Raw genomic sequence first — 27,504 nt, 5'->3', positions numbered from 1 at the left:
GGAGTACTTTTAAGATGATCCACTTGTGACAGAACAAACTGGCAATTCAAAAACATGGATTTCTTGTCCTAAGTTTTTACATTCAAATGAGAACAACATATGTGACAAATAAATGTTGTAGAAGATGCATGCACACACGCATGCATATACATACATACGCATACATGTGAATACAGTTCTTGTAAAATAATGTTAAAAAAAATATTCTTTTCACCAATTCTGTAGCATTTCAGATCACAAGCAAAACAAATGATGCAGTCACCTGAGCGCCACAAGTTTTGCAGTGGCCACTGGAAGATCTCATGATGATCACAATGTCATTGGCAGGAGTGGAATGGCTGCGATTGAAAGGATTTCGACACTGGGGGCACAGCAACTGGTTGTTGATTGGTTGAAGGCCACGCACACATCCATCACAAAAACTGCAAAAACCAATGTAGCAATCAATCAGACACGCAGAACACTGATAAATCCCACTTCAAAGGATTCACATTTTTTATACAGTGGAACCCCCCCTTTTAAGACCTTCAAAAATCTGAGAAAAGCAAGTCTTAAAAAGGATGGATTCTTAACATGGGGGTAGATTTACAGAGACTATGAACAACAAATCTGAAAAATTAAAGTCTTGAAAAGGAGGAAGTCTTCCATTTGGGGGGTCTTAAAAGGGGGGGGGTTCACTGTATATATATATTGATATATATATATATATACTGTACAAACTCACATGCCTGTTTGTCATTTCATGAATTATGACATTTTATCAAATTAGCAGTCTCAAGAATCACATTGACCATACATTGCTAACATAAAGGCATGTGAAATGTTTTCAGAATCTATAACTCGTCATTAGAGCTGGCTGATGGGTGACATTTAGTTTGATGACCTGTTTGATCACCTATTCAGTGCTAGTGGTACATTTGTAGTAAAGTATTCTAGCGATGGTCAAATCTCACATTGAAAGATAAAATGAATTCTGTTAATTGTTATGCAGCTGCGTATATTGGGTGTGCTGTGGCTGGATGGAGTGAAAACACCAGTTGTCAAAAAGAATTCCCAAACTTGGGCAATAAAATAGTCTGTTTTCTGTCAGATAGGATAAGACAAGATAAGAAAATTTCAATGTCCCTTTTCAATATAAACACTGACATTTTCTTTTGGCACCACATCACATCGCTGACGGAACGGACACTAAGACAACGATCAAAATGCATAATTATACATGAATACATCAATCAAATCAACAACTACATAAACATATATGCAGTCATGCCGGTAAGATACGGCCTTCACTATCGCTGATGGGGTCTATGTCGACCAAAAGAGTGGGATGCCCTGTAGGTGGATTTTCTGTAGGTGGATTCCCTGTATACAGGGAATACCACAGGGTGTAGTTCCTGTAGCGTTTTGCTGATATCGCTGAAAGTCACGTGATGCTTAGCGACATCGGTAGAATTTGATGTTTTTCGATCTTTTTTTATATTTCTTAGAAATTCGAGTATGGTTTGCAAGTTTTATTGAAAAACTCCACCCTGTGGGATTCCCTGTATACAGGGAATCCCCCTACAGGAACTCCACCTACAGGGAATCCCACTCTTTTGGTCGACATAGACGCCATCAGCTTCACTATCAGTCCATGATAGTGAATGACAGTTCCATCAAGTTATATGAAGTCTTATATCGCGCGCGTATCTCCAGACTCGGACTCAAGGCGCAGGGATCTATTTATGCCGTGTGAGATGGAATTTTTTACACAATACATCACGCATTCACATCGACCAGCAGATCGCAGCCATTTCGGCGCATATCCTACCTTTCACGGCCTATTATTCCAAGTCACACGGGTATTTTGGTGGACATTTTTTATCTATGCCTATACAATTTTGCCAGGAAATACCCTTTTGTCAATCGTGGGATCTTTAACGTGCACACCCCAATGTAGTGTTCACGAAGGGACCTCGGTTTTTCGTCTCATCCGAAGGACTAGCACTTGAACCCACCACCTAGGTTAGGAAAGGGGGGAGAAAATTGCTAACGCCCTGACCCAGGGTCGAACTCGCAACCTTTCGCTTCCGAGCGCAAGTGCGTTACCACTCGGCCACCCAGTCCACAAGTGTTCTACAGCATCAGTCCTTGGGCCTTTTCTGTTTTGATGTACTTGAATAACATGCATTAGATCATCTGCTCCAAGGAGAAAATGTTCGCTGACGATTCTGAGGTATCCTGATGCATTGGCGCTATCTCCAGCTGTGGATGTTGGTAGGGGTATCTGAACAATCCTGTGCAATATGTGGTCTCAATACTGCACTGGCCCCTAGGCTTTCAAGTTACATACTGACAAATACAGAACAATGCATGCAGACAGCAGGAACCCTCAGAAAACATACTTCAGTTGAGCCTGCCCTGGCGACCACTGCCTGATTCTGACCACTTGCCAATTAATGAATTATGACCACTGACCAAATCTCTAACTGTGGATGAGGTTAGGTTTATCTGGACAATCTTGTGCAATATGTGATTTAAAGACTAGACGCTGGGTTCGGGACATGTAACCAGGTTTGTTGAGGGACTGAAAAAGAAACCATACGAAAAAGAAGAAGCTCACAGCCGTCAGCCTATGTATTTGAAACAAAGTAGTGACGGGCGCTGTGGCGGGGTGGTAAGACGTCGGCCTCTTAATCGGAAGGTCGAGGGTTCGAATCCCGGTCGCGGCCGCCTGGTGGGTTAAGTGTGGAGATTTTTCCGATCTCCCAGGTCAACTTATGTGCAGACCTGCTAGTGGCTTATCCCCCTTCGTGTGCACACGCAAGCACAAGACCAAGTGCGCACGGAAAAGATCCTGTAATCCATGTCAGAGTTCGGTGGGTTATAGAAATACGAAAATATCCAGCATGCTTCCTCCGAAAGCGGCGTATGGCTGCCTTAATGGCGGGGTAAAAACGGTCATACACGTAAAATTCCACTCGTGCAAAAAACACGAGTGTACGTGGGATTGAGTTTCAGCCCACGAACGCAGAAGAAGAAGAAGAAACAAAGTAGTGTGTGAGGTGACCTGATTGAAACAGAAATTGATGACAGGAGTAGAAAGCTCTGGTCCATTTTAATGGTAGCTCTTAACACCGGCAGGTGTGGACACAAACTTAAAACAACTCAAGAGACAATGGAGAACTGTGATGAGCTCAGAAGAAACATGTATACATGTAATTCAGTCAATAGTCGGAACATTCTACGAAGGTATTCAATTTCTGTCACCAGCTCTGTCAAAAAGTATAAAAGTCAGCTTGACCACCATATATCAATTGTAAGGACTTTATTGGAAAAATGGGCCACCAAACTTAAATTTGCTATTTATACCCTTCAGTGTGTCATTCTGAATGTGTCATCACCAACACTGGACTGTCGATCATTGTCAACCATGAACATTTCTTCTTCTTCTTCTCTCCGTTGGGACCGGGTTTATTTTAAGAAGGAAAAACGGACACACAGACAACCTTGTGCCAGAAATACCGCTGAGCGCTAGAAATCAAGAAGAGCAAAATACTCTTTCAACATCCAACTGTGGGACTGTAATCAAAAGTTCTACTCATTCACAATTTCTACTACTACAGAGGTCCATAGCAAGGTAAAGTCCTATACATCACGCTATATTAACAAAGCCTCGCTCTGATACTGTTCTGTTCTAAGACTAAGGTCTAAGATCATTTTCGAAAACTCGATTTTTGCGAGATTATGAGTCAATCTGAAACTTCAGTTTCCTGAAACGAAAGTGCCCTCAGTCTAATAACTGGGTCGAACTACTTCAACCTGCTCGCACACTTACACATGCCCATGGCCACATGCTACCCGTGTAGGATCCACAAATATTTCCATGCAAATGGCACATGTAAACTGCTCCAGATCGTCAGTTTCAAGAGCTACGTTGTAGGCCATTGTTTTTTTCGTGTCGTGTCCTCCTCCAGTTTCTCTCTCTGTTTCTCCAGACTGTGGAGCAACAAGAGTAGTTTCCCTTGAGCTGTAAAAGACGGCGCTTCGCGAAGCAGCAAAAAACTTTGTCAAACTCGCTGAGATTTCAACTTGGAAGTTGTATTTTGCTGTCTACACTATCAGCAAGAAACCAGAAAATCTTCACAAGGCCCAGGTACGTCAGGATATTTTGACTTATGGGGTTTGCTGTGTTGAAAAGTAATAGAAAGGCAGATTCTTTGTGAAATGGAATGTGTCCATTTGCCCAAACTCAGAGAAATCAACGAAAAACTGTTGCTCTCAGTCTCACAACAAATCATTCGACTGACGGGCTTGTTTTTCTGTTTGTATGAATTCATTTGATGCAGTACACAGTCAGATTTCCGATCTGTACTCGAGGATGATGGATCCAATCTGTTTCTGCAGGCTCATCTGACTCCTGAGTCATCAGTCTGGGTTACTCTGTATGCCCAAATTAATTACTGATTATACAAATGTATACATTACACAGTAGTCAGTATAGAGAAAAAGCAACAAGTGTAAATCTGATATGACACAGGAAACCATGTAGTATTCTGTTTATTCGTGCGTGTGCTTTGCTCCAAACGACCCAAAGTCGAAGCGCCCAAATTGAAGACGTATCTAATGAAAATTGGAACCTCGATCTCTTAGTCTTACAAAGCCTCGTGAAATCTTTGACGGTAAAGCAAAAAGATGTCACTCTAGAAAGTATAGCATGATATGTACGTTCTCAATATTCTCCCAGAGGAAACAGCAAGCAAAACTTTTTTCCAAGAATGACGCTTGCATGTCTCTGTCAATTTGTGACTGACATTATGAGCAGTGGAAAATAAGGTCCCTGTCAGACTAGTTTGACACCTCATTTGCATGATATACACACATGTGAGAATATGGTTTAGTTATCTAATGGGTGGTCTCTCTCTCGCATCTGCTGGTCAGCGTGCATTTCCCTCCGCGGGCTCCTCCGTCTGGAACTCCCTGCCGCTTGAGCTTCGCCAGAGCCCCTCTCTTGACACGTTCAAGAGTAGGTTGAAGACTCAGTTCTTCCCGTAGCTGGCTGCGACTTTCATGCTCAACAGTGATGTGTTGTGCCCCAAAAGACATTCTTGTGCTGTGCTCTGTGAGAGGTGTTTTCTTTGTGTTTGATATTATTTTGTTTGGACCTAGCTATTGATGTGTACATTGTTGTTTAACAGTTGTTTGTTGTATGTTTATCAGGGTTTGCTAGTGTGTAATAGGGTTTGTGTCTGTCTGTAGATGTTAGTTTTTTTGTTAGTCCTGTGTTGACAACTCTTCGACAAGCGCTTAGAACTGTACCCACGGAATACGCGCTATATAAGCTTCATATTGATTGATTGATTGATGTATGTAAGATAAAGATATTTACCCCCTGAAGGAAGCATTGGAGTTTGAACACACTTACGCAGTCATCAAAAAACCACTGAGCGGTGTGTGAGAATAGTGCTTTGGCCAGGAAGGTGCAATGGTTTATGGTATTGGTAGTTCTGCAGGTTGGATGAATTGATCTGCTCCCATTTTCAAATGCCGAGAGGCCTTAGCAAAAGCTAGATTTGCCCATCCCTGTTACTGTTTTTACTAAGTAATACTAATTAATTTTGTCAAAATAAATCTTAATATTGTCTCTGATTCTCTACAGAATGAGAACCTACATCTCATTCCTGGCACTACTGGTTGGCGTCCTGGCCTGCATGTATGCTGTCGACGCCTGCAATGAAGCTCTGTGTGCTCCGCTTGTCAGCAAGTGCATGCTGATCAAGTGTTGTGAGTGCGACATGAGCGACAAGAAGAACTGCACGTGCTGCAGGGCCTGCCAAGTGTGTCTGGCCAAGTTGTACACTGAGTGCTGCTCCTGTGTTGGTAAGTTTAAAACCTGTGTTTATTGATTCAGACAAGGCCTGAAATTTGACTTGAGACATGTGTCACATGTTTCTTATCAATTTCATTTCATTTTTTTCTTTCATTTTCATAACTTGATTGTCTCTTATGGCAGAATGGCGGAGGTTTTTTTCATGTGCCACAGAGGTGACACGGCGGTGGAACATGGATACCGTCTCTGAGTCTGCACATAAAGTTGACCCTTGTCCGTCCCGTCCCAATTTACGTGTGCAGGAAGGAAAAGTTTTGAAACTGAGATTTTGCTGCTCACACACTGATAGTGATAGATTTTGCTGCTCACACACTGATAGTGATAGATTTTGCTGCTCACACACTGATAGTGATAGATTTTGCTGCTCATACACTGATAGTGATAGATTTTGCTGCTCATACACTGATAGTGATAGATTTCAAAACTGGGCATTCCAGAGACTGGCATGCTGCTGTAGAGTAGTGAACATCAAAAGGACATGTACTGGAACTCGTGTTCGTTTAAGTGGTTATATCCTAGAAATATATAAACATCCTTTTGGGGGGCTCAGATGGATAGAGTTTGGTTACTGTTGACTTCTTGTGTGTGTTTTTGTTTGCTGTATTAAGAATTTTGTATTGATTTTGAAAACTGTCCTGTTCTGAAAGTGGTGAACTACAAAGATACAGTGCATTGTCATTAAGATGTATGTGTGAGTATATTGATGCAGTGACAACATCTGAAAGTATTTTGAGAAATTGGAAAACTTGCTACAGAATTGGATGGCAGTATACATCTGTTTATCCTCAGATAGAAAGACAGTATGATAACATTGACATGTTTGATTCTTAAGAGAGAGTTTATTCAGCAGAAGGGGGAAATTGAAGCACAGGTGTACTTGTAGGCTCTTGAGCTTCACAAAGAGTGTGAATTGTGGGGTTATTTCACTGTTTTCCTTTATCTTCCATCAGGTCTTTGCCCTGCTCCTGATCCGGAGGATAGCCTGTACCGCACCAGCTCAATTGAGAGCCTGCCTGACCCCATCCCTGATCTGTTTGCTGTGCTGACGGAGGTAGAGGACCCTCTTCAGCGCTGGACCACGCACACCTATTCCTACAATCTTGACTCGTGGCTCTTCAAACCTAGCACAGGCTATACGCCGGAGCTGGATACTTATGTCACTGATTCCAGTGAGTCTTCTTCTTGTTCCGCATTTCGTCAGCTACAACTCACATATATCATATACAATCAATTTTCTTAAGAGTGGACTTAAACATTATGAAAGTTTTCTACCAATTCAATAAGGCAGCTGTATTACTTTGTGGTGGGTATCTGATGCCAGTAAGGGCCAGAACATTGAGTCAGGATTGAAAAAGATCAGCAGTGTTGTGCAGTTTGATAGTTAAGCTTTCTCAGTTTCTGGGGTTTTTGGTGGTAAGATTTATTATCTTCTTTGTTTTGATTATGTTGCACACTAAGAATCATTTGAGTGTAGTGCAACAGCAACCTCAAACTCCCACCCGGACTGTCCCCACCCTTACCTGCCTCTTTCACTTCTGTCTGAGTGTCTCTGTTCCATTTGTAGTGAAGTAAACAAAGTGTTTGTCAATGTCCAAACACCGCAGACAGGCATGCTATACTTGCTACCTTTGTGTTGCTTTCTTCGATGCATGAGCTTCTCTGTGATGACATAACTTGCAGAGTAGAGTAACGTTTTTGTATTTTTTTAAACATTTTTTTTGTTGCCTTTTGTGTTTGTTTCTTTCCCTGATGAAGCTTTCATAAGCGAAAATATGTATCGTCTTGTGCTGTTCTTGTATTGATGAGTGGGCGGGGATGTAGCTCAGTCGGTAGCGCGCTGGATTTGTATCCAGTTGGCCGCTGTCAGCGTGAGTTCTTCCCCACGTTCGGCGAGAGATTTATTTCTCAGAGTCAAGACCAAGTGCGCACGAAAAAGATCCTGTAATCCATGTCAGAGTTCGGTGGGTTATAGAAACACGAAAATACCCAGCATGCTTCCTCCGAAAACGTCGTATGGCTGTCTAAATGGCGGGGTAAAACAAACACGAGTGTACGTGGGAGTTTCAGCCCACGAACGCAGAAGAAGAAAAAAAGAAGTATCGATGAGTACAGAAATCCTTTGTTTTTAAAAATTTTAATCACGTTTTAAAAGTAAAGGTAGAGTAGAGAAACGTTTCACTCTCTCTCTTTTTTGCTCCCTGTAGCTGCAACCGTCAAAGACCCCAAGCTGGAGACGCCAGACATGGCAGGACTGATGGGCATCCACAACTGCAGCACCGCCTTCTTCTCGCAGTGCATGTCCATTGCCAAGTGCAAGACATCCTGCAAGTCTATGGGCGCCTCCAAGTACCGCTGGTTCCATGAGTACGGCTGCTGCCAGTGCATCGGCAGCACCTGTTTGGATTACGGTCTCAATGAGCCTAACTGTCTCAGGTGTCCTTCAAAGAAGGAGGAGGAGGACAAGGAAAAGTGGTTACCAGAGCTCAATGACTCTGTCGGCGGCAGTGAGGAAAGCAGTGTGAAGAATCTTGACGGTGAGGAGGCTGTGAAACTGTTACCTGATATTGTGCCGGACACTCTGTAAAGGATGAGGTTATCTCATAACTTTGTTTCCGAGTCTCTTTGTGTACATAATTTGAATGGACTTTGTACATATTTTGTCAGTTTTTGCTAAAAAAAAGAGAGCAAAAAAAATATTGTGGTCACAAAAGAATTCAACTTTATGCGTATACATATTTTTTTTTTTTTTAAATACTGAAATGCTGCTTGAGAGAATAGTTAATGCAAATTTAACATCATGTCACTTTGTTGTGAACTTTACAGACTCTGTTAGTTGAATACATATAGACCCTAGTGGAAAAGCCTTCATTTTACAAACTGCTGAAGCTGATTTAAAGGCATATGTACGCGCTCCCGTGTTTACAAAGTGTAGTTTGCCCATAATCGATGTCAAACGCACCATAAGACCATGTAATGACGATATGTCGCCATGCGCGGACCATATACATGCATTACAGCTTGTTTTAGAGTCTCAAAAACTTTGGATGTAAACAAAGACGCGGAGTTATTTCCCTTGCGTCAACGCTACCTCTGTTGGCAAATCTATAAATAGGACGATCCAGATCAAAATGAAAATTAACATATCTCAACATTGAAGGGGTCCTAGACCACAATATTTTGCAGGGAACTTAATTTAGCATGTCTCCAGCTGTTGGTAAAGCAATTAGCGTGTATAGTCATCGAGTACATATGGCTTTAAGATGGCTTTGAATCTTTTGGCTATGATAATATCAACAAAATTAAAAAGAAAAAATCACAGATAGTTTCAGATAGGATGATAACAAGTACATGTATTCACATGATTATCCTCTTGATTAGACTGGGTCTGTGATATTTATTATGGGATAACATGCTAGTGATAACAGAGGTTCTGTCTCTGTATATATCTTCTTTTTTTTTTTATCAGCAAAGGGATCTGAATGAAGATATTTATCAGAATATATATATTTGTTTGATACTGTGGAATTACTTTGTTTAATTATACCAAAAAAAAAAAGAACAAGAATAAGTAATTTTTTAAGGTTAAAAATGGTTGGTAAGTTAATAAAGAGAATCTCAGTTGGACAGTGTCAACTTTGAATGGAAATCCTGATGTTGATTATGACTGAATTTCACACCGAAGATATTTTGATCTGACTACACTGCATAGAAAGTGTTCTTATATGTTTTTGTATTTTTACCAACAGTTGTTCCGTTTCCCAGATCTTATCTACTGAACAGTTTTAACGGTTACACTGGCCTTACTCTTCAACATGTCTCATAACATTCATCATATGCTCATTGCAATTCAACAAGGTTTTTGTATGAACTTATATCATGATGTTATTGTAATTTAGTCCTGATTGAATATCTCTTCTGCTATACTTGATGCCCTTCTACTATGCACTTCAAAACAGTTTTTGTGATATTTTATACAAAAAGTTTCCAGTGTATGCAACTGCTGCAAATTTTGATATCACAGGCACACCCCTTGTAAAAGCAGTTTGCTCATTTTTGGTATGTGACCAAGTGGAGGGATGGTCTTAACCCATGTAAAAAGCCTGGCCGGATGTGAGAAGGAGTGTGCCTTTAAGAGTTTTCTTAGCAAGAATCAAAAGTCTGAGTCTAGTCTTGCGGATACATTTTTAATTTTTATTTATTTAAAAAAAATGCAAGCTAGTCTGGGTTTTTTAATATAAATTATATTACTTAGAAATATTTTGGCTTAGTCTTGTTTATTTTTGCTGTGTCATTAGATCTTGCATTCAGCAAACCAAACATACCTTCACTGTATGTCTTTCTCTGGCTTTCATTAAAACCTGCATATATTAATGGGACACATTTGTTTTAGCAAAGAGTGGTGCTCAGTGAAAACATTGCTGATATGTTATGCAAGTGTTCAGCGGCGTTGTACTATATCTTAACCTTAGGTGACATTCACTTTTTTTTTAATCGTGACAGAAAAACTGTGTAATTATTGCTGAAACTAAACAGTAACTGTAAGCAAATGAGTGTAAATAACAGATATATATTTTTATCTGTAAGGTGTGCCTATATTTTTTGTGTTGACAAGAAAGGATCCTTTGGAATGTTGAATGTCTTTATGTTCATTTTCACCGCATAACTTACATGTTAATTATGGTCAGTTGAAATTGGTCAGTTGTGAAGTTTCTCGCCTAGGAACTCATTCAATGCCCAGACAATCTTGAATCAGTAATGCAAAAGACTATTGTCCTTTTGCAAGATTCAATGACAGTAATATTTGTCTGTGCTGTTCTGCAACGTTCTTTCCCCAATTTATCAGTAACTCTGGTTGGTTCTGATTGTCATATCTTGTGAAAAGCAGTCATTTTTTGAAATTTACAGTCAAATAATATTTTTAGGTACAGAACATAGACCAGTAGTACTGAACGGTTGACGATTGAAAAAAAGGATGAGCATTTGTGGGTGATAACGTTTCACCTAATTGCCCATGTGTAGCCTAACTAAATTTTGTTAACAAGAAACAATTAACAAGTGGCTCTATCCCATCTCCCCCCCCCCCCCCCCCCCCCCCTTTCCCCGTCGCGATATAACCTTCGTGGTTGAAAACGACGTTAAACACCAAATAAAGAAAGAAAGAAAGTTTTGCTATAACGATGTGTTCAAGTGTTTTTGTGATTAGTCCAGACACGTATGCCGTCTTGCAGGTGCACACTTGTTTATTTTAAACCTGTGACTAATATACAGTGTATGGTGCGTTTTTATATGTATGTGTTGTGAAGAGGATCTGGCACATATGAAGGTTACTTTTTACACAGTTACCTGATTTATCAAAAGGTTGTGACGATAAATATAATTATTGTATGTGCTGTGACTTTTTAAATTTGATATGTAAAATGATTTTCATTGTGAACATTTTAGTTAATAATAAAGTAGTGTTTGAAAGCAGTGTTTGTGTTTCTGTGTTTGTCATACATGAAGTTTTATTTAAGGCTGGAGTATACCCTGAGAACAGAAAGTAGATTTAAAATAGGTCACTCGCCCAATTGATGTGTCCAAAAGAAAACAAGCAAAATCATAACATTTAGTCAATCTATCACACTCACAGAATGAAACTGAACGTACTGCACCGGCCACTGATCGCTTGAAGAAGTAACAAACAAGCTTAGCGCAGTACTGTAGAGCGCTACACAGGATATTCTTTTTAACTTTCTGAGCGTGTTTTCAATCCAAACATAACATATCTAAATGTTTTGGGAATCAGCAAATGATAATCCTCCGAAAACGGCGTATGGCTGCCTAAATGGCGGGGTAAAAAACGGTCATACACGTAAAATTCCACTCGTGCAAAAAACATGAGTGTACGTGGGAGTTTCAGCCCACAAACGCAGAAGAAGAAGAAGCAAATGATAAAGAATAAGATGAGATAATTTTGGGATCGATGACTTAAATTGTATTTAGAATGTTAGGTTTTTTAATGACCAGATCAGTTAATTAATTGTTAAGCTTCCAAGCTGAAATGCAATCCCATAGTCCGGGCTTCGTCAAAGATTGCTTGACTAAAATTTCAATCAATTTGATCGAAAAATAAGGGTATGACAGTGCCGCCTCAACTTTCACAAAAAGCCAGATATGACGTCATCAAAGACATTTATCTGATATATTTAGAAGTTTTTCTGGCCTTATCACTCTTTGAACCTACGCAAAAATTCAGTTTTAACAAATTCTTATCACTTTTACAAGGGGCAGCTAGACTCTAGCCTTAAATGTTAATAATTTTGTGGTGAAATTGTTTGGGCAAACTTGCAACCAAGAGCAAACATAATTTTTAAAAGTTTGGAATCAAAATACATCCCCTCCGTTCCCTTCCCTGGTTTATAAAACACACAAACACATGTGCACACAGGAACATCCTAGCACACATGCACCTTTCTCTTAGAAGCTTTCTGATTGATGAGGCTTGCTTGTTTATGAGCAAGCTGAAAGAACAAACCTGATCAAAATTCAGGTACATTTACATTCAGATAAGCAGCTCGTCGCAAATAAACAATGGAGCGTGGATGAAGGGAACAGACTCTCTCTTTCTCTATCACAATTTGTCCATAGCATCAGTGTTTCATCATTTAAAAAGTCTCAGATTTGACAAACACATTCAAATTTTTTTCAAAAATGTATGTTCAGTAAATTCCCACTTCTGTACAAGACAAGAATTTGTGTAAAGCCTTTAATGTGTACATATCCCTGTGAACCAAGTTTTTCTGCCTTTTTACATTTCTATTTTTTATTTTATGAATTAACGTGTATATTATATACTAGAGGAATACCGGCTTCGCCGGGTAGCCGGCTTCGCCGGGATGAAATACTTAGAGCCGTACGCCGGCTTTGCCGGGTCCGAACAATGGACCCGCCAAGCTTAGGTCCCTCCCAGATTCGTGGAATGGGAACAGCACGAAAATGATTCAGTGGCCATAATGCCATTCCTGACCATATCGAGTCCCATCCTTGTCGACGAATGTAACCGTGTTAATCACCTTTGGAGGCGAACTCCACTCAAACAGGATTGAGCAATTTAGAGCTTATCTCTAAGCCCTTTTGAACTGTTATGGCTTCTCAAAGGAAGGCCAGTACATACAAATACACAAAAGCCGCCAGACCACATCACAAACAGAACTGAACAATCCACAGGTGTTGCCCACATAGAGAGAGAGAGACACACACACACACACACACACAAACACAGAGAAGCCGTATATATAGAGAGATAGATGACAGTGTATTTTTCGCGTGGCTATAAATTGATTCGACCTTTGCACTTTTACAGTGAGGATAATTTACGGGTCCAATTTACGTTCTGGACACTGCGGTGACCTTCTAAAAATAGTAACAGAACGCCGGGAATATCCGAAGATGCCCCCTCATTCTATAATAGTGCACCAAACGAAGGAAGGGAGGTAAACGCTGAAAACATGGAGAAGATAAGGAAGAGTTACTGGGAATGGTGAAATGAACAGAAAACCCAAAATCGGTTCAGCGCTGCGCGCTGAGAGCACGTGTTGAAATATCTCATCGATGATATTGTGTCCGGGGTGTAGCTGAATACGGTGTCCAAATTTGAAAAAGATCCACCGAGAACTTTGGCGTTGTGATGTGGTGTAGCGGCTTTGGTGTGTCGGTATGGGGGCCCGGGTAGCTGAGGTGGAACCAAATTCGGTTCAGCGCTGCGCGCTGAGAGCACGTGTTGAAATATCTCATCGATCAGGTTGTGTCCGGGGTCTCTGTGAATAAGCCCACCAAATTTGAAGCAGATCCATCGAGAACTTTGGCCGTGCATCGCGAAGACACAGGACACACAGACACAAGTCGTATATATATATACTAGAATGAATACCCGCTTCGCCGGCTTCGCCGGGAAGAAGTACTTAGAGCCGTACGCCGGCTTCGCAGGGTCCGAACAATGGACCCGCCAAGCTTAGGTCCCTCTCAGATTCGTGGAATGGGAACAGCACGAAAATGATTCAGTGGCCATAATGCCAATCCTGGCCATATCGAGTCCCATCCTTGTCGACGAATGTAACCGTGTTAATCACCTTTGGAGGCGAACTCCACTCAAACAGGACTGAGCAAGTTATGGCTTCTAAAAGGAAGGCCAGTATATAAATTTACACAAAAGCCGCCAGACCACATCACAAACCGAACTTATCAATGCACAGGTGTTGCTCACATAGAGACACACACACACACACACACACACAAAAACACAGAGAAGCCGTATCTATAGAGAGATAGATGACAGTGTATTTTTCGCGTGGCTATAAATTGATTCGACCTTTGCACTTTTACAGTGAGGATAATTTACGGGTCCAATTTACGTTCTGGACACTGCGTTGACCTTCTAAAAATAGTAACAGTAACAGAACGCCGGGAATATCCGAAGACGCTCCACTCACACTATAGTGCACCATTACGAAGGAAGGGAGGTAAACGCTGAAAACCTGGAGAATATGAGAAGATAAGGAAGAGTTACTTATAATGGTGAAATGAACACAAAAACCAAAATCGATTCAGCGCTGCGCGCTGAGAGCACGTGTTGAAATATCTCATCGATGATATTGTGTCCGGGGTGTAGCTGAATACGGTGTCCAAATTTGAAAAAGATCCACCGAGAACTTTGGCTTTGGTGTGTCGGTATGGGGGCCCGGGTAGCTGAGGTGGAACCAAAATAGCTGAGGTGGAACCAAAATCGGTTCAGCGCTGCGCGCTGAGAGCACGTGTTGAAATATCTCATCGATGAGGTTGTGTCCGGGGTCTCTCTGAATAAGCCCACCAAATTTGAAGCAGATCCATCGAGAACTTTGGCCGTGCATGGCGAATACACAAATACACAGATACACAGACACACAGACAGACACAAGTCGTATATATATATAGATAGATGATTAGAGTAGTCCTTCTCTGGGCGAGGGCTGATCAAAAGAAAGCTCGTTTGTATTGCTTATGCCACAACCCTTGTAAAATTAAATTTGATTTCATTTGATTTGATCAGCAAGGGGCTGATTTGATCTCTCTCTCTTTGGGAATCATATGCGGTACAGTTGCACCAATCATACATTGGTTAAGTACAGGTGCACCTGTCTATTGGATTATATAAACCTCTTTCAATTGCCAGACTTTGTTCGATAATTGTGTGTGACATTGATAAGCAGGATCACATTGAAACATTCATCCACTCTGAGATTTCCGATGCTTGTAAACGAGAACGACGATTCTTCATGGGATGTATCAAGTTGTCGATCGACCTTTGATCTAAAAGTGACGTGACTACCGTCATGCATTTCGCGACTAGGCCACTTCCTCTAGACTGTGTCACGGTCACACAACACAGAAACATGGCAAGCCAGAAAAAGGTGTTCCGTGCCGAGGAGGTGAAATCCCACAAAGATTCCAAGTCAACATGGTTAATTATACACAACCAAGTCTACGATGTGACAAAGTTTCTTGACGAGGTGAGTTTGCAAGCTACGTGTTTGTTTCGCACACGTTATCTATGCTGCAAAGGCGGACATGTAGATTACAATAGACGACTATCATCAGGAGCCTTGATTATGTCGAATCATCATGCCATTCCAGCGTGTAGTTTGACAAGAGAAGCTAGAGAAACAGCCTATTTTCAAGTTTTGCGTTTTGTACAAGCACATGTATTATTGCTAAAATCTGCAGATTGTCCCAGCTGTCATCGCAAATTGTCCTGAAAAAAAGTATCTATAGTTCGCATGTTATTTTTATGTAAACCCCTGTACTTGTTTGCTTAAATCGGGATTATTTTGAAGGGTGCACAAGCAGTTTTAGACTGAATACATGCTCCAGCAGACAAACATATATTATGCTAAAGGGGATGAGGGATGTGGTTAAAGATACATGTTCTTTTCAGTTAAATAAACTACGTACAAATGCAATAAACTTACAGTTACACACAATGTATTACTGTTATTTTGTGTGCTTTAATCTTGAACTTAATTTTAAGACAATGTATTTAAAAAAAAAAGTGCAATTTACAAAATTATCACTTCAACCTGTCCCCCGTTTCTTAAAGGCGAGAATTGGCAAGTGAAGTGAATAGGGCGAGGAAGTACTGTTTCTTGGGCAATTATCTCCGCAAGGAACACTAGGATTTGGCAAGCGAAGGCTAGCATGCCTTGGAGAAAAAATGATAGCCGCATAGCTGCCAATCTGATTGGCTGTCCATGGCTGTTTCCCGACCAGTGCAGATGAATTTTTTGGTATCAACCAATGGTGTTGAGTTCTTGCGTAGTTAGCCATCAAATTCCCTCTTGCTTCCGAGCACTGCGAGCAGCTAGCCACAAGCATGTCTAGCCTTTAAGAAACTCTGAAGTGTATCTGACATTTTTGCAGTCAGTTTGAACACACATAGATCTGTCCAGGTTTTTAGTTTTACTTTGAATATATCTACCCATGTGGACACTTACATACTATACAAAAGTCTACAGCCTGGCTGCTTTCTGTTTTTCAGCATCCTGGGGGTGAAGAAGTATTGCTAGAACAAGCTGGTAAGTTTACTCCATTTGTAAAAGTCAGAAAGAAACAATGTTATTGTTGTGGAATTTCAAAGAAAATTCATGCAGTCAACATATTTCTGCAGCAGTACGTGCCTATATTTAGTATATATATTTCATTATATGTTCATTGCAAGAAAAATGACACCTGTCCTTTTTGTGATTGGTAGTTTGAAGAAGACATTGCGATCTTTGTTCTATCTTGTTCTTACCTACCTGTGTGTGGTGTGTGTGGTTATTTATTTTTTAATGGAAATTAATAAATATTAAATTGCTTATATAGGTGGTGATTCTACAGAAGCTTTTGAAGATGTCGGCCATTCCACAGATGCTAGGGATCTGATGAAGGATTATTTGATAGGAGACTTGCATCCCGTAAGTATTTATCATTTTATGTAGTACATGTATATAGAAATCAAGACAGATTTAGTAGAGCCCGATATTAATTGGGTGAAGTCGACTTAGCAAAGTCTACATCACAAAGCTTACTGCACAAAGCTTTGGCACTAAATTTTTAGGTAAAAAGACTTTGTGAAGTCAAGTATGTGCTCAATTTAGGAAGGTCTTTATTGTTTGTGCTTTGTCACAAATTATCTCCTTTTTCTATCACATCAAAAGAATTTAGTTTTCATGATTTGGAACTACCTTTCCCTGCACGCATTTTGAAATACTGTAGTTTTAGTTTAACCCTTTCGCTGCCAATCAAAACTTACTTATGTGCATTCCTGATTGCCAGGGAATTTTGGAGTTCGGGGTGTAATAATTCACAAAAAATTCTAGCTCCAAACTGGCAGTAGGTAGGTAAGTAAAACCTATGTTTATTTTTAAAGGAAATTGAACCAAGAATATGTTTTTAGTGTCTAAACATGGAAATAATAATTAGTTTGGCTTATAATGATGTTCAAATATGAACTTTTGAAAAATTGGTCCGGCACATCTTCCGGTGCCTGTGGATCAAACACAGGTGGCTGTTTTGCTTGCTCGAAAAAAGGATCATAATCACTGTCATCTACCTGTTTCCAACGAATCGTCCGAAAGAAGATCTCCCCCTTCCTCTGTCAGTATCCATAATCATTTGCACCCCCTGTAGCGTCAGTCCGTCTTTGTTTTTCCCTACTAGGGCCCGGTCGACTGTCACCGTTAGTCATTTTGACGAGTCGAGCCTTCTCTCCCCTTCACTGCCGCCAAGGCCGAAAATAGCCTTCAGACGCAAAACCGCGTCACCATTTATGTTTATTCATGAGAATGAGGTATCCTATCAAGCCATTGGCTGGTATTTGTGTGTCAGCAGTGACGTAGCATTTCTGGAAAATCCCGGAACTGTGATGACGGGTTTACCTGTCACGTAGGCGCTGCGGCTGCACAGGCACATGACGGGTATACCCGTCTTAAGGCAGTCAAGGGGTTAAGACTGCGTATAAGTCTTACGTGAATATATACCAGAACCTGTGAGTGTGTGATAAGAGAAAGATGTTCTTTTGACTCTTGTCTTCAACAACAGAGCGACAGACACACACACATTCAGACAGAGAGAGAGAGGGAGACAGACAGACACACACACATACTCTTGTCACAGGTTCTTGTGTGTAGATTTGCAATATATATATCATATTTTTCTCTTTTTTTTCTTTTAGGATGACCAGTCCAGCAAAAATTACCAGGTAGGCTGCTGTATATGTTAAGGTATGAATCTCAGAGTGAAAGGATGGTTGGCAAGGGTTGTGTCCTATTCACATGGCTTTCTGCCTTAATTTACTTTGGATTTGTCTGGTGATGGTATTTTGCTGTGTCAAAATGTTTGTGTAGATACTTGAACTAGCTGCTGCTACGGGTGGGTGCAGGACCCATCTCACTGTCTCCAGCTCAGCTCTGTCTCTCAGTCTCACACTCTCCCATTCCCCACTCCCATGCCCTTTCTGGCTCGTGTTAGCCTTGCTTTTAATTTAAGACTGTTTTTCAGTCTACACCATCATGTTTTACGTTCTCATTACATGTATTTTTGAGGGGTTTGGTAGAGTACTGAAAATCGAAAATTTCAACTTGCACTTTGAATTCATGATCCAGCGAAAGTCAGCTGCTCAACAGTGTCTACCATCAGCGAGATTTAAACAAAAATGTACTCTATAAGTACAAAACAGTGTTTAATACAGGTGGAAAATATAACTGTAAACTAAAGCAAGGTTATTTTGTCTGTCAGACAAACGGACAGAACGATTCATGTAGTCCACTGGACCCAATCATGAACAGACAAAGCTTTTACAGCACCTGTAAATCATTGATCTTCTGAATTCTTTTCACAAAATGTTTATGGAAATGTAATGTTCAACCATCTGAGTAACATTATTGAGCACTTCAGCCTACCTGTTGTCTGCTTTTTTTTTCTTCTCAGTATAAGTGTAACTTCAAAACACCTTTCAGTCTGCTGATGAGGAATGTATGTGTTACCTTTGTGTGTGTGTATGTGTGTGTTTACATGTTCTATTCAAGAGTTTTTTTAGTGAAGTAATTCATTGTAAACTGCACACTAATAAGGTCTTCATTCAGGATATTTGAGTTCAGCAAAGACTTGCCGCATGGACAATCAAACCAGTAGTTTACCGAATCCTTCTTCTTCTTCTTCTGCGTTCGTGGGCTGAAACTCCCACGTACACTCGTGTTATACCGAATCCAATTTATACCTTCATTGTGAGCAAGAAATATGTGCTGAGTTCTGGCTATGTTTGGTATTAGGCATTGTGAAGGGCTATGTCTAACCAATTACAAAAAAGGTTTGAAAGACCTGGTCAGTTTGCTGGCATAATTGATAATTTCTGATGAAAAGAAAACAAGTAGGAATTGATTATATCAATGTGAAGTATGCAACCCTCTTTGGATAGCAGAGAGCAATGCTAAGTAGCAGTTGGGCTAAAAATGAATGACAGAGCATGTGTGCACATATACTCTTGGGCTAAAAATGAATGACAGAGCATGTGTGCACATATACTCTTGAAAGTTCAAAGCTAAGCTAAGGTGCTTGTATTGAGGTTGATCTGAATGTTGATTTTTCTTCATTTACAGGCGAACACAGGACCACTGGGAAGGGAACAAAAAACCAGGTAACATTTTACTGGGGGGGAAAAAAAAGTGAAAATGAGTGCTCTCCTTGTTGGTACATTTGATACAGTGTTGACACCAGGAGCAGTAACATGTAGATTACGTGGGTTGCTGAGCAACACTAAAGCAGGCAAAAACAACTTTTTGTGACATAGGTAAGGTTACTATTAGACTTACAGTTAGGGTTCCATTTGTGTATGTGTGTGCGAGGGGGGGGGGGGGGGGGTGTTGTGTGAGAGGGAGTGGAAGACTTCAGACTGTGACATTGAAAGACTTGGGGGGGGGGGGGGGGGAGACTGTGTGTGTTATCACAGCTGATTCCAGTGTGTGTGTCATGCAATTTATTGATGAAACATGGCTTGTTCTTCAATGTCTGCGTTTATTACATTCTCTTTCAGCGGCAGCTGGACTGGTTGGTTGATTCCATTGGGCATCGCACTGGTGGCTGCTCTCACTTACCGCTTCATCATCGCCCCCAACAACTAGGCACCCACAGTCTATGTTGTGGAGTAAGGGTTACGCACATGCCATCTGCCGCAAGCATCTCATCAGGAATTGCTTTTGTTGTGTGAAATACGAGAAAAACTTGGTTTACGATTTTTTTTATTTCAATCAAAATTAGTACATCGCATGTACCGTGTCATAGCTAATTTGTACTGATTCTATTTCATTTTGTCTACCAGTTAGTAAATAATGCGGATATGTAATTATTTATTCAAGCCTTCCTTTTGCTATTCTGTGAAAAGAAATATTTTAAGCGGATTTAATTGTTTTTGTTTCTGTGTTTAGAGGCTTACCCAGCATTTAGTTTTATTGGGGAGGGAGATTTTATACCTGTTCAGGTCTTCGATATATATATAGAAACATTGTCTGTCTCCTGATTTTTATGGCAATAAAAAGATAGGAAACTGGATTCATGTGTCTATTTGCAATTCCATTTATGGTTGTGTTCAACATTTATGCTAATGTTTTTTTGATACTGTAGTGTTTTCATATCCAGGCTTACATTTAAGTTTGCAAAACAATACCTAGCGAATACAGAGTATTTGTTGAAAACATATTTAAATCTGCAGTTTCTTAAAGTATTTGTGCATGTTTTTATTATTTTCAGACCAACAGTCAACCAAATAAGACAACTTTAGTCAAGGATGCTATACACTTATTGGCAGCCACTTCTAAGAAATAGTTTTTCTTATTTCTTTTTTGTTTTAAGTAATCTTCGTTCATTTTCTCTCAGAAATGTTATCCCGCTTTGTTTTATAGCGACATCATGATAACGAATGCACTCGTTTTATGAATCTAGAGGCTGGTACAAGGAGGGAAAGTGGAGGTAATTATTATGTCAATGCTATCTGGATCTTGCATAGCCTTCTGAAGTACATTGCTGTGTTTGTACAGAAGTACATGCTGTGTTTGTACACAAGTACATTGCTGTGTTTGTACAGAAGTACATGCTGTGTTTGTACACAAAGACATTGCTGAGTTTGTACACAAGGACATTGCTGTGTTTGTACACAAGTACATGCTGTGTTTGTACACAAGGACATTGCTGTGTTTGTACACAAGTACATGCTGTGTTTGTACACAAGTACATTGCTGTGTTTGTACACAAGGACATTGCTGTGTTTGTACACAAGTACATGCTGTGTTTGTACACAAGGACATTGCTGTGTTTGTACACAAGTACATGCTGTGTTTGTACACAAGGACATTGCTGTGTTTGTACACAAGGACATTGCTGTGTTTGTACACAAGGACATTGCTGTGTTTGTACAGAAGTACATGCTGTGTTTGTACACAAGTACATTGCTGTGTTTGTACAGAAGTACATGCTGTGTTTGTACACAAAGACATTGCTGAGTTTGTACACAAGGACATTGCTGTGTTTGTACACAAGTACATGCTGTGTTTGTACACAAGGACATTGCTGTGTTTGACTGAAACGTTGTAGTTGAGTTGCTTGACCTGATGGTACATGATTATGACTGAATGAGTAGGTTGATAACGCAGAGTGTATAATTTTTTGGTTTGTTTTGCTAGTAGTGTTCTTTGTTCACAAATTGCAATAGAAAATTCCCCCCTTCTCAAATGAGACATGTTTGTGTTGTTGAAGGAGAGAGAGAGAGAGAGAGAGAGAGAGAGAGAGAGAGAGAGAGAGAGAGAGAGAGAGAGAGAGAGAGAGAGAGAGAGAGAGAGAGAGAGAGAGAGAGAGAGAGAGAGAGAGAGAGAGAGAGAGAGAGAGAGAGAGAGAGAGAGAGAGAGAGAGAGAGAGAGAGAGAGAGAGAGAGAGAGAGAGAGAGAGAGAGAGAGAGAGAGAGAGAGAGAGAGAGAGAGAGAGAGAGAGAGAGAGAGAGAGAGAGAGAGCATGTTAAAAGAAAAGAAATTATCTGCATTCCTTGCAGGATTAGGGAAGCAAAGACTGGTTCAATTGAGGTACAGTAAGTGTAACATGTATGGGTACATGTGCACCCTTGACATGTCATTCTAAATATGCACCTACATGAAATGAAGTTACAGATGTAAGTGCAGTACAATTCACCAGTGGTGCACACACACATCAAAACTTAAGTCAGAACAAGTAATCTTAACTTTCTCCCAAGAAAGTTGAGAAAAAAAGGATGAGAACAGGGTTTATTTTTCCACAACTGTCCAGTAAATTTCAAATAGGAGCTGAGAAGTCGAACAATTTGACTTTTTACTCCGACCCTGTAGTTACAAATCTCTACCCCCCTCCACTGGCCGCTACACAACCACCACCCCGCATGCAAGATCGCACACACTCACAAACACTATTCATCACTGTCAACCCCCTTAAGTACCATCCCTCCATGTGTGCCAAAACACGTCTCCACTAGTGCACATTATGGAACATTATTTAATTACATTACATAAATATCACAGTCAATATTAATTGTCATAATATTATTGCTACAGTAAACAACAAAATAAGAAACACACAATAAAAACCAAACACAACTTCTCGGAGTCTTTCACTCAGTCTATCAATATGAATCGGACAAGTTATCAATTATGCACAATACATATCCTGCATATCAAACGCCCAGGTCTGGTCATATCATATCACAGTTATTTCTTTGTCATATGTTAAACATTAAATTGATCATCAATATGTGTGTATGAAGAACATCAAAATCTGGCGTTGCAAGGAACTGGCTGTCCGAGTCTGACTGTGGTCCATCAGTTTTACCCTCAACATAGACAAGTAGATGAAACACTCAGCACTTCCAGAAAATGTCCCACGACAGTTTAGTGAAGTACAACGCTCAACACCACTTGGAGGTATGGCGTCAGCGGTCTCAGTCAGTCTACTCATAGATCTAAATATAGGTCCCTGGTCTAATATAGGTCCATGACTTGAGTGATCCGGGATTACCTGCAGGACACAGATATCCATAGCGGATTATGACTTTATTCAGTTATTCTGGAGAAAAAACAGAAATGCTCCAGAACAAAATTGTTTTTCTGCGACTCGTCGGCATTATACTTGTCTCGTCTAAATATCGGACCCTATTGCTACGCTGAAAACACAATAGCTGTTAATAATGATGTCTTCATCCGCCGAAGCGCCGTTTATTTTCTGCAGAAAAAAACATTTTACTGCAGCAAAATTGAAATAAAGAATGCTGCAGTAAAACGGTGCAGTAGTTTTTCTCCAGAAAAAAATGTCTTACATTTGTTCTGCAGAATTTTGAACTTGCTTATTATAATATTGGCGACGTGAAATCCCCCTCTGTTGAGAGATACCGACCCGACATTCTTGTTGTTCGCTGACCGCTTCATTCAGTGAGGCGACACGAGTCAGTGTGTATGTACCCTGCATGCCGCAGGACCGTGCTGTTTATTTATGGCTGTGTTAAACTCACCAGTTGATTGTCGTACTGACCTAGCTGGTCGGTTTTTGAAAAATCAAAATAATTCATTGTGTGCACGCGCATATCCCTAACACTTCACACACACCATCGCGCACACATATTCTGACACACATGCACATGCACACACATACACAATGTCTTACACAGTGACAAACACATTACACACACACACACACATGAACTGTAAGAGGAGAAATAATCGTCTGTATTGAAACTTTCACTTTGTGATGTGTAATTTGCACCGGTAACATCCCACAGAAGACATTCCGAATGAAAGGATGGGAATGAATGACCACTGACACGCCTTCTGATTGGTCCACTGTGGAGCAAGCTATTATATCCCGGGGGGAGACGGGTACACACGCTACTTTACAAGATCGGCGTTAGTTTTTCTGCATAAAAACAGTCACAGATTATTCCGAAGAAAAAGTTAATCGCAATAATGCTGCAGAAAAACATGTAAACGCTATGCTGCAGAAAAAACCCGATGCTTCGTTTTTATATTTAGTCAAGTTTTGACTAAACTAGTATTTTAACATCGAGGGGGAATCGAAACGAGGGTCGTGGTGTATGTGCGTGTGTGCGTGTGTGTGTGTCTGTGTCTGTGTGTGTGTGTAGAGCGATTCAGACTAAACTACTGGACCGATCTTTATGAAATTTTACATGAGAGTTCCTGGGTATGAAATCCCCGAACGTTTTTTTCATTTTTTTGATAAATGTCTTTGATGACGTCATATCCGGCTTTTCGTGAAAGTTGAGGCGGCACTGTCACGCCCTCATTTTTCAACCAAATTGGTTGAAATTTTGGTCAAGTAATCTTCGACGAAGCCCGGACTTCGGTATTGCATTTCAGCTTGGTGGCTTAAAAATTAATTAATGACTTTGGTCATTAAAAATCGGAAAATTGTAAAAAAAAATAAAAATTTATAAAATGATCCAAATTTACGTTTATCTTATTCTCCATCATTTGCTAATTCCAAAAACATATAAATATGTTATATTCGGATTAAAAACAAGCTCTGAAAATTAAATATATAAACATTATTATCAAAATTAAATTGTCCAAATCAATTTAAAAACACTTTCATCTTATTCCTTGTCGGTTCCTGATTCCAAAAACATATAGATATGATATGTTTGGATTAAAAACACGCTCAGAAAGTTAAAACAAAGAGAGGTACAGAAAAGCGTGCTGTCCTTCTTAGCGCAACTACTACCCCGCTCTTCTTGTCAATTTCACTGCCTTTGCCATGAGCGGTGGACTGACGATGCTACGAGTATACGGTCTTGCTAAAAAATGGCATTGCGTTCAGTTTCATTCTGTGAGTTCGACAGCTACTTGACTAAATATTGTATTTTCGCCTTACGCGACTTGTTTTTACGTAGAAGGTGGTGAACTATTATCAGAAGAGACCTCACATTACACGCGGTATAACTGTATCCGAGGTACATGGATATCAAAGCATAAGAAGACACTCCCGAGTGCTCGAGGGCTCCCCGCCTGTTGATACAGAAAATACATACTACAGTCACGGTCGGACCTGCCCTTGCGATCACCTCTCGAAAGCGTCCACCTGCCCTTAACGACCACTCCGAAGGATCCCAGAGGAGTTTTTCTTCTGTACAATTCACGTTTTCATAGCGACAATCTGTCTATAACCACTCATTTGGGTTGGTCCCTTAGGTGATCGCTGAAGAAAGGCTCGACTGAACCGGCTTTTGCAAGTCCCAGGAGCTCTGGCTGGTGAAGTAGGTCAATGAAGAGCACTAGATCAAATCAGGGCCGGTGTAACACGAGAAAATTACTCCCACGAGATTTTTACTCCGGAGTAAAAATTTCGTACGAAAATGTTACTCCCTTTACGAAAAAAGCACTCCCCCATTACACGAGAAAATTACTCCCCAAGACAGGTGAGTTCCGAGTAAACATTTCGTACAAAAATGTTACTCCCCTGACGAATAAATAACTGGGTGGCCGAGTGGTAACGCACTTGCGCTCGGAATCGAGAGGTTGCGTGTTCGACCCTGGGTCGGGCCGCTATTTTCTCCCCCCTTTCCTAACCTAGATGGTGGATTCAAGTGCTAGACTTTCGGATGAGACGAAAAACCGAGGTCCCTTCGTGTACACTATATTGGGGTGTGCACGTTAAAGATCCCACGATTGACAAAAGGGTCTTTCCTGGCAAAATTGTATAGGCATAGATAAAAATGTCCATCAAATACCCGTGTGACTTGGAATAAAGGCCGCGAAAGGTGAACATTCGCCTAACAGGCTTGAGGTTTGCTGGTCGATGTGAATGCGTGATATATTGTGTAAAAAATTCCATCTCACACGGCATAAAGCGCTTTGAACTTCGGATAAGGCGCTATATAAATAAAGAGAATAATAATAAATAAAGAGAATAATAATAATAATAAATAAATTACTTCACCCCAACACGAGCAATTCAACTTCCCATGCCAGGTGTACGAAATTTTTACTCCCTTGTTCCCTCTTAGTCTTGGTGGTGGAAGGGGTGGAAGGAGGGTAGCGCGACATTCGTGTGCGCGAGATCATTTATTGGCATTATCCCTTCGCCCGCATCACATTTTTGCGTACGAGATTTTTACTGGAAGTAAAAAAAATGGGGAGTAAAAATTTCGTGGAGGGAGTAATTTTTTCGTGCCTTGGGTAGTTCTTTTCTCGTACGAAAAGTGTACTCGGAGTAAGAATTTCGTACGAAATATTTACTCCGGAGTAAATTTTTCGTGGAGTAAAAATTTTGTGTTACACCGGCTCCGTGTTTAATTGTAATCCTAGGGTCATGGGTTCGAATCCAGGACGCCGGGACGGACACGGGCCAACTTTGTGTGCAGACTCAGAGACGGTATCCATGTCACGTCCCACCCCCGAGTCACCACAGTGGCACGTAAAAGACCTCGGTCATTCTGTCATAAGTGCAGGTCGCTGATTACACACAAACACTGACGCATACACCTGTGTGTCTCATCTAAAGTCGGGGTAACTACTGGGAACATGCCTCTAATGTCACGTAATAGCCTGTGTCGGCTCCTGTGACGAACTCCCCACGAACTACACCCAGTCGGCATCCAGATCCAGATTGTTATCACCGTGAAGGCGTAAAATAACATTATCTCTCATGGCTCAGTGGTGAACACCCTGTTCATCTGCGTCGAGGATCGCGCATAGTCCTGCCCGGCCCGACGTTCATCCGGGGCCGAGAGCTCGGATGGGCGGGTGGCAGCGCGGCACGGTGAGCGTACCCGTCTCTCCCAGTCGGGTAGTAATTGGGGTCGTATCTGGGGTCTCCGCGGCGCGGGTACTCGGGGCTGTAGTGAGGATCGTCCCGCGGGTACGGGTATTGCGGGTGTCTCCCTGACTCCCGGGGGTAGCGGTCACGGTTGTCGTACGGGTAGTTGTTGTTAGTGTTGATGGGGTAGGTGCGAGAAGAGCGTCCGACGGGTGCACCACGACCACGGCGGCGTCGATGGAGGGTTGGGGGCTCGAGGCAGAAGCACGTGCATCTCAGCAGCGCCACTGTCATCATCACCACGTCGAAGGTGAACAAGGCCGCGGCCAGGAAAAACAGCGCCTGCACGCAGTGACACAATGGTGTTGTCTTGGTGATTGGTTTAAACAAGACTTTATTAAAAAGAACAAGACATAAAGCAATTAATAGTATGCAACGAGAACACGAACTCAAGAGAAAAAAAGCCTATATTACGTGACCAGAACAATACAATATTACACAAATCTTCAAGATGGTGGACTTGATGATCAAAGTTTGGCAATCATTCAATGTCGATGCTAACTAGCGAAGCAGCGAACGAGCTTACTGACTGATTGACTGATTTTATTTTTACATTTAGTCAAGTTTTGTTTAAGTCTTGTTTTTGATGACTTTGCTAGTCCAATATGTTTATGTATATATATTCAACCAATTCTTTACTTTACTTTTTACTAGTTTAATACTTTGATGAGTTACTGTTCATTTTAGGTATGAATTGATAGCATGTGCATGTGTGTAGGTATGCGAGCGCGCGAGTGTGTGTGTGT

General features: G+C 40.9%; 4 protein-coding genes across 5 annotated transcripts in view; 2 read left to right on the top strand and 2 right to left on the bottom strand.

Annotated features, from left to right (window-relative positions):
* Positions 1 to 3,984, bottom strand: part of LOC138961581 (E3 ubiquitin-protein ligase RNF166-like) — a 52,550-nt gene extending 48,566 nt beyond the window's left edge. For both annotated transcript variants that reach the window (XR_011454236.1, XM_070333245.1), the window contains exons 1-2: positions 3,818 to 3,984; positions 263 to 422 (exon numbers count right to left, since the gene is read on the bottom strand). Coding sequence is in view for 1 of the 2 variants with exons in the window: in XM_070333245.1 (XP_070189346.1) it covers positions 263 to 422; positions 3,818 to 3,927 (270 nt within the window). In the remaining variant the exon portion in view is untranslated. The remainder of the gene's footprint in view (positions 1 to 262; positions 423 to 3,817) is intronic.
* Positions 3,978 to 11,339, top strand: LOC138961560 (twisted gastrulation protein homolog 1-B-like). Its single transcript, XM_070333227.1, has 4 exons — positions 3,978 to 4,135; positions 5,639 to 5,859; positions 6,820 to 7,038; positions 8,074 to 11,339. Exons 2-4 carry the CDS (start codon positions 5,640 to 5,642, stop codon positions 8,451 to 8,453), a joined length of 819 nt encoding a protein of 272 aa, XP_070189328.1. The 5' UTR covers positions 3,978 to 4,135; position 5,639; the 3' UTR covers positions 8,454 to 11,339.
* Positions 11,340 to 15,231: 3,892 nt separating this feature from the next.
* On the top strand, positions 15,232 to 21,643 carry LOC138961424 (cytochrome b5-like). Its single transcript, XM_070333054.1, has 6 exons — positions 15,232 to 15,393; positions 16,419 to 16,455; positions 16,745 to 16,836; positions 18,096 to 18,122; positions 19,519 to 19,556; positions 19,953 to 21,643. Exons 1-6 carry the CDS (start codon positions 15,277 to 15,279, stop codon positions 20,038 to 20,040), a joined length of 399 nt encoding a protein of 132 aa, XP_070189155.1. The 5' UTR covers positions 15,232 to 15,276; the 3' UTR covers positions 20,041 to 21,643.
* A 2,252-nt stretch (positions 21,644 to 23,895) lies between these two features.
* The window catches only part of LOC138961416 (uncharacterized), a 16,832-nt gene continuing 13,223 nt past the window's right edge, over positions 23,896 to 27,504 (bottom strand). Inside the window, exon 6 of the mRNA XM_070333040.1 lies at positions 23,896 to 27,040. Coding sequence (XP_070189141.1) covers positions 26,612 to 27,040 — 429 coding nt within the window. The 3' untranslated portion in view covers positions 23,896 to 26,611. The remainder of the gene's footprint in view (positions 27,041 to 27,504) is intronic.

Source organism: Littorina saxatilis, linkage group LG1 (assembly GCF_037325665.1).
Source record: "Littorina saxatilis isolate snail1 linkage group LG1, US_GU_Lsax_2.0, whole genome shotgun sequence".
In the NCBI taxonomy this organism is placed as follows: domain Eukaryota; kingdom Metazoa; phylum Mollusca; class Gastropoda; order Littorinimorpha; family Littorinidae; genus Littorina; species Littorina saxatilis.
This window is presented reverse-complemented; position numbering and strand designations above follow the sequence as displayed.

Coding starts and splice junctions, on each gene's coding strand:
- LOC138961560 (XM_070333227.1), top strand. CDS start 5,640: ATGAGAACCTACATCTCATTCCTGGCACTACTGGTTGGCGTCCTGGCC. Junction 5,860..6,819: donor TGAGTGCTGCTCCTGTGTTG/GTAAGTTTAAAA, acceptor ATCTTCCATCAG/GTCTTTGCCCTGCTCCTGAT. Junction 7,039..8,073: donor TACTTATGTCACTGATTCCA/GTGAGTCTTCTT, acceptor TGCTCCCTGTAG/CTGCAACCGTCAAAGACCCC.
- LOC138961424 (XM_070333054.1), top strand. CDS start 15,277: ATGGCAAGCCAGAAAAAGGTGTTCCGTGCCGAGGAGGTGAAATCCCAC. Junction 15,394..16,418: donor TGACAAAGTTTCTTGACGAG/GTGAGTTTGCAA, acceptor TCTGTTTTTCAG/CATCCTGGGGGTGAAGAAGT. Junction 18,123..19,518: donor AGTCCAGCAAAAATTACCAG/GTAGGCTGCTGT, acceptor CTTCATTTACAG/GCGAACACAGGACCACTGGG.